This window comes from Coregonus lavaretus, assembly GCF_964263955.1.
Source record: "Coregonus lavaretus genome assembly, chromosome: 23".
Taxonomy (NCBI): Eukaryota; Metazoa; Chordata; class Actinopteri; order Salmoniformes; family Salmonidae; genus Coregonus; species Coregonus lavaretus.
In genome coordinates, this window is record NC_140010.1 from 10,820,383 (window position 1) to 10,831,309 (window position 10,927).

At 44.2% G+C, this 10,927-nt stretch overlaps 2 protein-coding genes across 2 annotated transcripts; both read left to right on the forward strand.

Moving 5' to 3' along the window:
- Positions 1-1,083: 1,083 nt before the first annotated feature.
- On the forward strand, positions 1,084-7,457 carry LOC311099057 (E3 ubiquitin/ISG15 ligase TRIM25-like). Its single transcript, XM_084139671.1, has 8 exons — positions 1,084-1,180; positions 2,663-3,203; positions 3,287-3,382; positions 3,529-3,762; positions 4,596-4,618; positions 4,700-4,845; positions 4,987-5,258; positions 5,501-7,457. The coding sequence occupies exons 2-8, from the start codon at positions 2,706-2,708 to the stop codon at positions 5,768-5,770; spliced, it is 1,539 nt and encodes a 512-aa protein (XP_083995797.1). The 5' UTR covers positions 1,084-1,180; positions 2,663-2,705; the 3' UTR covers positions 5,771-7,457.
- A 2,006-nt stretch (positions 7,458-9,463) lies between these two features.
- On the forward strand, positions 9,464-10,381 carry LOC311099059 (cerebellin-1-like; the record flags this gene model as incomplete). The annotated part of the gene is made up of 3 exons (XM_084139673.1): positions 9,464-9,754; positions 9,964-10,083; positions 10,184-10,381. 3 exons carry the CDS (start codon positions 9,464-9,466, stop codon positions 10,379-10,381), a joined length of 609 nt encoding a protein of 202 aa, XP_083995799.1.
- Between the last annotated feature and the right edge of the window lie 546 nt (positions 10,382-10,927).

The following is a 10,927-nucleotide window of genomic DNA, read 5'->3' on the forward strand; positions in this document are numbered from 1 at the left end:
CATGAATCCAACATATACATTATTATTTTGTAAACAAACTGGAAATAAAGCCAGACTCAGCGGCACAGATGGAGCTATCCAAGCAGCAGAAACATCTCCTTCAAATGTTGATATTTGGTTGACAACCAAACACAATTCAATATCACTTTTGCAATACTGTAAATAGCCCATTAACACATTTTATCGTGACCTTGGGACTATGAGGTTCAATCTGTGCAAAGCATAGTTCTGAGATATTGAGCATAAAAGTTTTCACATCCCAGATCTCAGAAATGTCTTGTCCTGAATTCTTCTTTCTAAAAATTAGTAACACATCCATTGCCACATTTTGAGCTTAATGTAACAATACATGTCTTCTTATGTAATCATAGAATGTGGGCATGTTCAGGGTCGCAGGTCTGGAAATCTTCACAATTGCTATAATAATCTGCACAGAATCTCAAAACGTCTTTGATCACTTGCACCATGTACTTTAATGTAATCTCAATTGCAAATCAGGTATTTGGTTGTGCTATTAGATGAAGCATAGTGATAAAACATTAGGTTGTGATATAACCAAATTCCAATGGAAAATCTATGCCAGATAAAAAGAAATGTCACCTAAATGTGTTATCACTGCACTTTCAACCATTTAAAAGCACAACAATACAATACATTCCCATTTGAACTTTTTTGTGCTTTTAAATGGTTGAAAGTGCAGTGATAACACATTTTGGTTACTTTTTTTTATTTTTTTTATCTGACATTGATTTTCCATTGGAATTTGGTTGTGCTTTTAGATGGTTGAAAGCATAATGATAACACATTGGGAATTCAACAAACTTTTGGCTGTCTTTTTGAGTGGGTGAAAATAGGCTTGATCAATGTATCTACCAAATAACACCCAATTCTCCACGTTTACTGACGTGTTGTGCCCAGTGGGAATATAGTGATTGCCTACTACTGGAGAGTTGCTTTCACTCCTCCACTTACCTCATAGCGCTGCAGATGAAGGAAATTAGATGAGGAGAGGAAGCCTCCATAGAGTCTTGAGATGCACCCTTGCGCGCTGAGTAGGTCATGTGCTCTCTGAGGTCAGTCCCTCTGCTTAAACAGACATTGGGATTAGCCGGCTTCTACACACAATGACAGGACAGCACCCAACGATGGCCACACTCTGACAGCCCTGGGACACAAACAGGTAGGGGGAATCTATACTTTATAGTGGACGTTTGAACAATCAGAAGAAAGAAAGAAAGAAAGAAGAGAGTTTCATCAGAATGTGTATAGGACAGTTGTAAACCGGATAGGAGGATCATATAGGCAGGCAGGCCGGTAGTTCCGATTAGAGCGATGCCTTCCATTGTGTGTAGATAGCCACACACATATACGTAGGAAAAAACTTCAACGTCCCTTGTCTGTCACGAATGTTGAATACAATTATATTTGAACTTACTCTGCCGATTATCCATTGCGTTGGGTGAAACTCCTCCCTGACTCGGAGAGACAGTGGGTCGATATTTAATACAAAATATCCACAGGAAGTATTATTAAACCTACTTCAAAATGCGGGTCTCTGTGTGTGGCAATGAAGATGTGTTTGCTCATGACCTAAGGCACGTGCACAAGACGAAAGTACATGCATGCATACTAACCAAAGTCTTGCAGGTGTTTACATGGTTTTAAGCATGTGCCAGACGATATACATTTCAATGCCAGAACCAGCACTCTAAAAAGTCGGGTAAATAATACTTTCCTGTGGATATTTTGTCCAAAAAAATGACCCACTGAAGGACCAACCGCACAGACAACCAGTAGAGTAAGTTCAAATGTAATTGTATTCAACATTCTGGCTTGTAAGGAAACTTTCCATGTTTTTGCAGTGGTTTGTTTCAGACTGTATACGAAGAATTGGTATCTCAGTCTGATTTATTAGGCAAACAGGCGGGCAGGGAGGATGATCCCTTGATCCCTCCATTGCAACAGACAGGGATTGGGATGAGCTTCAGGTCAGTGTTACAACTCCATAGGACGAGAATAAACTCAGTGATGCGGGTTATACTAGTTCGCTACAGAATAAACAGTCCTGTCTGCCACCAAAGACAATGGGAAGATCTTGAGGTGTTCTAATAAGAGGACAATTGCCGAAGACCTTATAAACAGACTTAATGGTTGATTAGTAGGCAGATAAAGAGAGCAGTTGGGCCGTTGTAGAGGACTTTACATGGACTGAACAGGCCCTGTTCTTAATACCTAATTCCTAGTATTAGTTTTTACATAAGTGACTTTGGCGTGAACTATGAGTGAACACTCTTAGAAAAAAGGGTTCCAAAGGGGTTCTTTGGCTGTCCCCATAGGAGAACCCTTTTTGGTTCCAGGTTGAACCCTTTTGTGTTTTGTTCTGGGTTTTGTTTGTTTCTTTGGTTATTTTGTATTATAAATGCTTGAGTATGGGGACAGCCAAAGAACACTTTAATTAAGGTTCTAGATAGCACCTTTTTTTCTAAGAGTGTACTGTAAACCTACCTGACCCCAGGACTCACAGCTTACAACGGTCATCATGTGGCTTCTAAGAACTGTGGCTTGAAAATAAGATGTTGGGAATTAAGATGATCTCAACTGCTCATTATTTTGACAACTTGACACAAGTTTTGACATTATTGTGATGTTTTTGTGTGCAAAGGTGCCTTTTCCCTTTTTGTGTTCCTGTTGACAAAACGGTTGTCATGGCGTCCCTGGAGGAGGAGTTGACCTGTTCGGTGTGCCGCGATGTCTTCAGCCAGGCCCAGCCCCTGCCTTGCGGCCACAGCTTCTGCCCAGCATGTGTGCGAGATGCCTGGGGCCACGGGGAGGCGGGGGTCAGGGGTCGCTTCACCTGCGCACAGTGCCAGGAGGAACAGGGGGTGGTGGCGTGTGACTGCTGCCCCCCTGTGGGGGACGGGGACCAGTCTGGGAATGCCGTGGCGGTGAAGACCTGTCTGCGCTGTGAGGTGTCTCTGTGTGCAGAGCACCTGAAGCCCCACCTGGAGCGGCCCGCCTTCAAGACACACCTGCTAGTGGAACCTCTGGGAGACCTGTCCCACCGCAGGTGTCCCGCCCATGAGGAGATGTTCCGCTACTACTGTGCAGACGAGCGGGTGTACGTGTGTGCAGACTGTCTGTTGGAGGGTGGCCATGCACAGCACCGGGTTAAAGGACTGAGGAAGGTGGAGGAGGACCTGAAGGTCAGTTAACGACCTGTAGTTCCTTACTGCTTGTGTTATAGTGTGGCTATAACAGTTCTAAATCCGTGTGTGTGTTTCCACAGGTCATCCTCCAGAGCCTTCTCCAGAAAGCAGATGAAAAGCTGAATAAAGGTGAACAGATCCTCCAAGAGCACCAGAACACTGACCGCACTATGACAGTAAGTAACCACACACTGTATGCTTATAGCAGTCCATCAATTTACTGTTCATGCTTATGTTAGTCTATCCGGCCTTCTATTCTGCCCTGACGTTGAGTCTTCTTATGACCTTAGAGTCTGTGGTGGTGGTTGTTGTCCCCCTGCAGGACTTGTCTTTGGCAGATGACTCCCAGGTGGAGCGTATGGGTGTAGCCCTGCAGCTGCAGGTGGAGAGGCTGGTGCTGGCCCTGAGGGAGAGCACCAGGAGGGAGAGGCAGCAGGCCATGGAGCGCCTCCAGAACATCTGCAGCAGGGTGAGAGAGGACCTGAGCCAGACCCAGGACATCCACCACTACCTGGGCTCCCTGCTGGAGGAGACAGACCCCTTCCTGCTCATATGGGTGAGATGTTTATTATTAACCCTTTTACCAGGTACCAAGATGACTAGAGAGGGGAGAGGGTTTGAAGGAGCCAATTGGAATTTGGGGATGATAAGGGGACCATGGTAGTAAGAGGAGCCAGTTTGGTAATTCAGCCAGGCTAGTGGAGTCAACACCCCTACTTTTGGGACAAGTTCCATGGGATCATTAGTGACCACGCCAGAGTCGGTACCTCCGTTTTGTAATATGGCAATACATATCCAACCTCACAGTAACCATTTCAGGTAGTTAATCTCTGGGCGTTAGACACAACCTTTGAGTAACGTCAAACAAACCAAAAAGATCAAAGCCATCATCTCAAACCATCGGATGACATACAGTACGTCACAGGTAATCATTCTGAATCTGAACATTCACCTTTGTACTGTACTGCAATGTTTTAACCACCTACTGTATTTATTTACGAGACAGCATCTGTTGTACACTACATAACGGAGGATTTCAACTAATCTGTTTACCTCCCTGTCCATCTGGGGGAGATTCACAGTGCCATTTGTGCAGGATTTGTACGATGGCATTAAAGGCTTTCTGCTTTAATTCGTTAGCCGTCAATTAATGTCTATTTTCTTGAGATAGTAGATTTGATTAACTTTATTAAAGGGATAGTTTGGGATTTTGACAATGAGTCCCTTTATCTACTAACCCCGGAGACTCTGGAGAGATAAAGGTCTTCATTGTCAAAATCCCAAACTATCCCTTTAACAGTTTTGTGTTATTGTCTTATAACAGTGAATAGCAGTGGATTTTAAGTCTTATAACATTCCTTGACTACTTTTCTTTTGTTCTGTCCACAGGCATTTCAATCTGATGACTCAAGGTAAATAAAGAATAGTCATTCATTAGTATGATATTGTGTGTATTTTGTCTAACCTGCTACCTGCTGTGCTCTGCTTAACAGGCTGCTTGCGGACCTGAATTGTCCCCTGTTCACTCCTGACTCCCTCAGCCTGGACAGGAAGTACATTGTGGAGGATATCGAGAGCAAGTACCGAGAGTTCATCACCGAGACACTGCGCTGTCTCACCGAACTCAAGAGAGAGCTCTGTGAGTGCACAGGCCAAATCTTCAACCCTTATATTTGAGATGGGAGGAATTCAGGCTGTTTATTCATTCATATACTTGTTTCCCTCTCTGTGCTTCATGTCTCAGTCTGTGCTTCATATGTCTGTTTCTCTGTTTCCATAGTAACAAGTCCATTGACTCTGGACACTAACTCTGCCCATCCTCTCCTGAGCATTTCGGACGGCCTGCGGTCAGCCATGCGGGTCAAACAGCGCCTTCCATGTGCCACTCACCCTGACCGCTTCGACCACTGGGCTCAAGTCCTGACCGTCCAGACCTTCTCCTCAGGAACCCATTACTGGGAGCTGGAGGCAGAGGGCTTCTGGGACATTGCGGTGTCCTACCGGAGCATCGGGCGGAAGGGGAAGGAGGGCACTGCCTTTGGAAATAACAAGGTACATTATCATCACTCTTCTTCCTCTTCTACATATGGTCTTTAATAATAGTAACAGTTGTGGTAATAAGAGTAGTATTAGATATTAGTTGATTTATTGCTGGTGTTAGCCTAGCCTTTTGGTATTTCTTTGTAAACTGATCGATGACTGACTTAAATTGGTCTATTTAAACTGACATCACAAGGGAGATTGGTTGGTTTCTCTATTGACTGCTAGATGATGGATGAGGTTTTGACTTGCAGATGTCTTGGAGCCTGACGCAGCAGCACGACAGGAAGCTGGCCGCCTGGCACAACCGCAGGAAGACCCGCCTTTCCAGCCGGATGTCAGGCAACCGTGTGGGCGTGGCCCTGGATTATGGCGCAGGCACCATCACCTTCTCCGAGGTGGGGCCTTCCAACACCCTGACCCACCTGCACACCTTCAGCACCTCCTTCAACCAGCCTGTTTGCCTAGGCTTTGGCCTCTACAAGGCCGAGCTCCACAGCAGAATCTCCATAGTGAGGGTGTGAGGGATCATCAGGGACCAGATAATGAACATTATATTTCTATAGCTGGGACACCTTCGGGGTGGGGCACAAGGATGGAGACTTTGTGGGAGGTTTCCTTCTGGAACATCGCCCGGGATCTCATAAGGGATTGGACTATGAACAATAGAGCTTGTGTGAGCATGAAGAATTGTAAGACTACATTCTTACAGAGCTCAGGACTTGAAATACTGTGAACAATGACTTTGAATCGGTAAGGAATGGATGTGTATGTCCTACTTTTGTAACAGTTTAGGGGAATTTGAAAGACCCAAGCAACTTGGACCCAAGGGAGAGGGTTTTTTGATCAAATACATCCAAACTACAGGACAATATTCTGAAAGAATTAGAAAAGTACACAATCAGTGGATAGTTCTAGATTATTGTGATGTAACATAGCTATGGGGTCCCATTCCCTTTTATGAGTTTGTTTAGACTATTTTTTATGCATACAATAATCAATATAGGTTCTATGTACCAAGCTAAATACCATAAATGATGTAGGTAAGTTAAGAAAAGGTGGAAGGTATGTGGACTGAACCATATTGTAATATAGATGACAAAATCATCAGGCATTAGAAGCTTTCACAAAAGTTAAATTACACTGAGTGTACAAAACATCAGGAACACCTTCCTAATATTGAATTGCACCCCCTTTTGCCCTCAATTCATCGGGCATGGACTCTACAAGGTGTCGAAAGCCTTCCACAGGGATGCTGGCCCATGTTGACTCCAATGCTTCCCACAGTTGTGTCAAGTTGGCTGGATGTCCTTTGGGTGGTGGACCATTTTTGATACACACGGGAAACTGTTGAGTGTGAAAAACCCAGCAGCGCTGCAGTTCTTGACACACAAACCGGTGCGCCTGGCACCTACTACCATACCCTGTTCAAAGGCACTTAAATATTGTGTATTGCCCATTCACCCTTTGAATGGCACACATACACAATCCATGTCTCAATTGTCTCAAGGCTTAAAAATCCTTCTTTATCCTGTCTCCTCCCCTTCATCTACACTGATTGAAGTGACAGCAATAAGGGATCATAGCCTTCACTTAGATTCACCTGGTCAGTCTATGTCATAGAAAGAGCAGGTGTTCCTAATGTTTTGTACACTCTGTGTACACAGGCCATTATATTGAAAGGGATTCACTTGAAGATTCTCAAGGTAGATTTATAGTCTATAAATCAATGTCATAGATCGTGTCAGACTGAACAATGTCACAAAATGACCTTCGACATTAAAACATTACAGATGCAATACTTTCACTGCCACTTTTCATTGTTAGAGAAAAAATGAGTGAGAGCGAGAGAGAGAGAGGGAGCGAGCGAGCGAGAGAGAGAGAGAGAGGGAGCGAGCGAGCGAGAGAGAGAGAGAGAGAGAGAGAGAACGCAGTGGGTCCTCTGGCATAGCCATTAAGATGCCTGTTTCAAAGAGAGGTGTCTGATACTGTAGAAAGTGAGAACAGAGAAGAGAGAGGTTACGAGGAATGTGTTGCTATCACTTCATCTCTAAGGACCAATGACTGACTTCAACTGATATGGAAAGCAAGGAGGACACCTTTCAAACTGAAACAGGTGATATCCTCAACTCTTTTTTTATTCACTTAAACCTAGACTCCAGGATTGTATTACAGTACTCAGTGAATAAATGCCTAGTTTTGCAAATCCCTACATTGCTTGTGTTAAAATCTCAGATCATTCAGGAAGACAGTTCATCTTCTGACTGTTTATTAAATATTGGGGACCAACTCTATAAAACAAACCATGTTGGGTCCGTGTGAGGGAGTGCATGGGTGTTTGAAAAGCGAGTGTATGGTGGTTTTAAAGGGTTGTTTATAACAGGGTAATCACTAATGGCGTAGTTTTAGAAGGTTGTTTATGACAGGGTAATCACTAATGTCATAGTTTTAGAAGGTTGTTTATGACAGGGTAATCACTAATGTCATAGTTTTAGAAGGTTGTTTATGACAGGGTAATCACTAATGTCATAGAGTGTGATCATCAGAGATGAGTCAGTGTCTTTTTACACTTGAATTGACGAGATTGTAGAGATTATTTTAGAAGGAAAGAGAAAATCACATTATAAACACATGTTAAAGTCTAAAATGTTGTTCTATAGGTAACTGCCAAAATAAAGGAAACACCTATTTAGTTTCTTAATAGGGCGTCGGGCCACCACGCGCTGCTAGAACGGCTTCAATGCGCCCTGACATAGATTCTACAAGTGTTGGAGGGATGCGATACCATTATTCCACAAGAAATTCCATAATTTGGTGTTTTGTTGATGGTGATGGAAAAAGCTGTCTCAGGGGCCGCACCAGAATCTCCCATAAGAATCTCCCATAAGAATCTCCCATAAGATCTGGTGACTGAGACGGCCAAGGCATATCGTGAAACATCAGCAAGTTAAGCAGTCTTCGTCACTAAAGCTCCTGCCAAAAGTGCCCCAACAATCACCCCTCTTTCAAAGTCACTTGAGATCTCTTCTTCTAGCCATGGTAGACAAAATAATGGGCAACTGGGCCTGCCCAGCATTTTTATACATGACCCTAAGCATGATGGGATGTTAATTCCACACCTGTGTGGAAGCACCTGCTTTCAATATACTTTGTATCCCTCATTTACTCAAGTGTTTCCTATATTTTGGCATTTACCTGTATTTATATTATCAATAGAGGATGAAGTGCCATCTTCTCTGTGTGATATACAGTAACCATATATTTAAGGAATTAAGTGAGTAAATAAAAGAGAAGGACAGAGACACTAAGTGAGAACATGGTGGGTGAGGGGAGGAGGGGGGCATGTTGTGGAACGTCAGGAGGGAGAGAGCGCATGTGAAAGACAGATGGTCTCTCAGTGGAGTTGCTCCCCCACTCCGTCTTTCTTTCTCACTCCCTGCTGGATTGTACATCCTCCCCTGACACCGGTACAGAATGCTACCTCATCCCCTCACTAACAATATTCTCCTCTTCATCAGCTTCTCTGGTAGCCAATGCCAAGATTCCTCACAGGTGCCCTATCTTTACCTTTCTCCATTTATCCCTCCCTCCCTCCCTCCCTCCCTCCCTCATTCTCTCTCTCAGGTCTTGTACAATGATGAAGTAGATTGGAACACACCCAAACGTCTATTTGTCCTTGCCATCCTGCCCTCTACTGCCACAGTTCCAAACAAGCACAGAATCCACAGGAGAGACATCCGTGAGAACAGAGTGAGAGAGATCGAGGGAGAGAAGGACAGACCGATAGCATTGAGGGTGATCAAGGGAGAGAAGGACAGACAGATAGAGGGTATGTGTTCTTAACTTGGCTCCTGCTGCTGAACACTAATAACCCCAAAAACCTCCTGGTTGTCAGTCATACCTGTTGACTCACCTATGTCTTTATTACTGGGAGAATTCCTACATAGGGTCTACGCTAGGAGGTGGGATAAGAGAATGCTGTCTTAGACCAGGGTGTTCGACCAAGTTCAACCAATTGAGGACCCTAACGATCCTGCTGAAAATCAGACACAACATCAACAACATTTAGGGCCAGAGTAAGCAAAGGACAGAATATCGAGTGATTTAAAAGTCTTACACCTCTTTTGCCTGAGCATGTGTATCTATGTCTCTAAGTAACATTCCTCCATAACAGAATCAATCACATATTTACATTCAAAACATAGCCAATTAAAAGCATGTATCCCAGGGTGGTTCGTCCATCCAACTTCGAGCCCACAGTGCTGCTAGGGCTGCTGCTCCTATGGGGGCCTCTACGGTCCCAGGCCCAGAATGACACAGAGCCTATCGTCCTGGAAGGCAAGTGTTTGGTGATCTGTGACTCCACTCCCAACTCTGAGCCAGCGGGAAATGCCCTTGGCATGTCAGTACGCTCAGGCACCGGCCGGGTGGCCTTCTCTGCCACCCGCCAGACCAACCATGAGCCCACAGACATGAGCAACCGCACCATGATCATCTACTTCGACCAGGTGAACAAACGCAAAGAAACATTGACCATATAAAGTAGTACATCAACAGGTGAAGTTGACTCATGCTTTCTGATTAAGTAATTCCCTTTGGCTGTTGATTGATTTCTCTGATTGATCATTGATGAATTCTAGATTTTTATACCTTACCACCACTCCCCATCTCTCTTATTCTCCTGTATTCATTCTCTTCATTTCTCTTCTTACCTTAGATCCTGGTGAATGTGGGCAATCACTTTGACCAGGAGAGCAGTGTCTTCCTAGCCCCCAGGAGGGGAGTCTACAGCTTCAACTTCCATGTAGTGAAGGCCTATAACAGACAGACTATCCAGGTGAGAAACACATACACACCACAAATACATCGTATGTAGCATCCACACATCTCACATACGGTTAGTTATTTGGCATTGAGACTCTGGGGTTCTTCTCCAGGTTAGTCTGATGGTGAATGGGTGGCCAATGATCTCAGCCTTCGCTGGGGACCAGGATGTGACGCGGGAGGCAGCCACCAACGCAGGCCTGGTGATCATGGAGAGAGGAGACAAGACCTACCTCAAACTGGAGAGGGGAAACCTGATGGGCGGCTGGAAGTATTCCACCTTCTCCGGCTTCTTGGTTTTTCCCCTATAGGGAGACAGTCAGCAGGAGGGAGAGGAGGACAGAGGGAAAATACGGAGAGAAATAGGGATTGGGTGGAAAAGGGTGCGACTGAGAAAGAGATATGATTTCATGTCTGAGAGAGACAATTATAGATGAGGGATGGAGGGAAACCGAAAGACATAATGAACATTGATAGCTACGGGTATTTGAATTGTCTCATTCCGTGTCCAGTCTGTGTGTAACTTGTCCTGTAGGATGGAGGATCGAGATAATATTTTTGTTCAGACACCAGAGTTGATGATGTGCAGTATGGTACAAAAATGGCAATGTGCAATCAATTTGTATCTTTTTCATTTTCAAGTAACAAGAAAAGTAAATCCTGTAGCCCCTTAAAACATGGCAAGACCTTAATGCAACATTTGATTGACATTTGGATTACCTGTTAATCTGGCCAGCCCCCATGGTTTCCTGCTTTGTTTAACCTGTTTGTCCTGTGATGGATTATATTTCCCATTTGCCTGTATGTGTTTTGCAGTGTGCATACCTCTTATGAAGATTTAAACAAGTCATATTAAA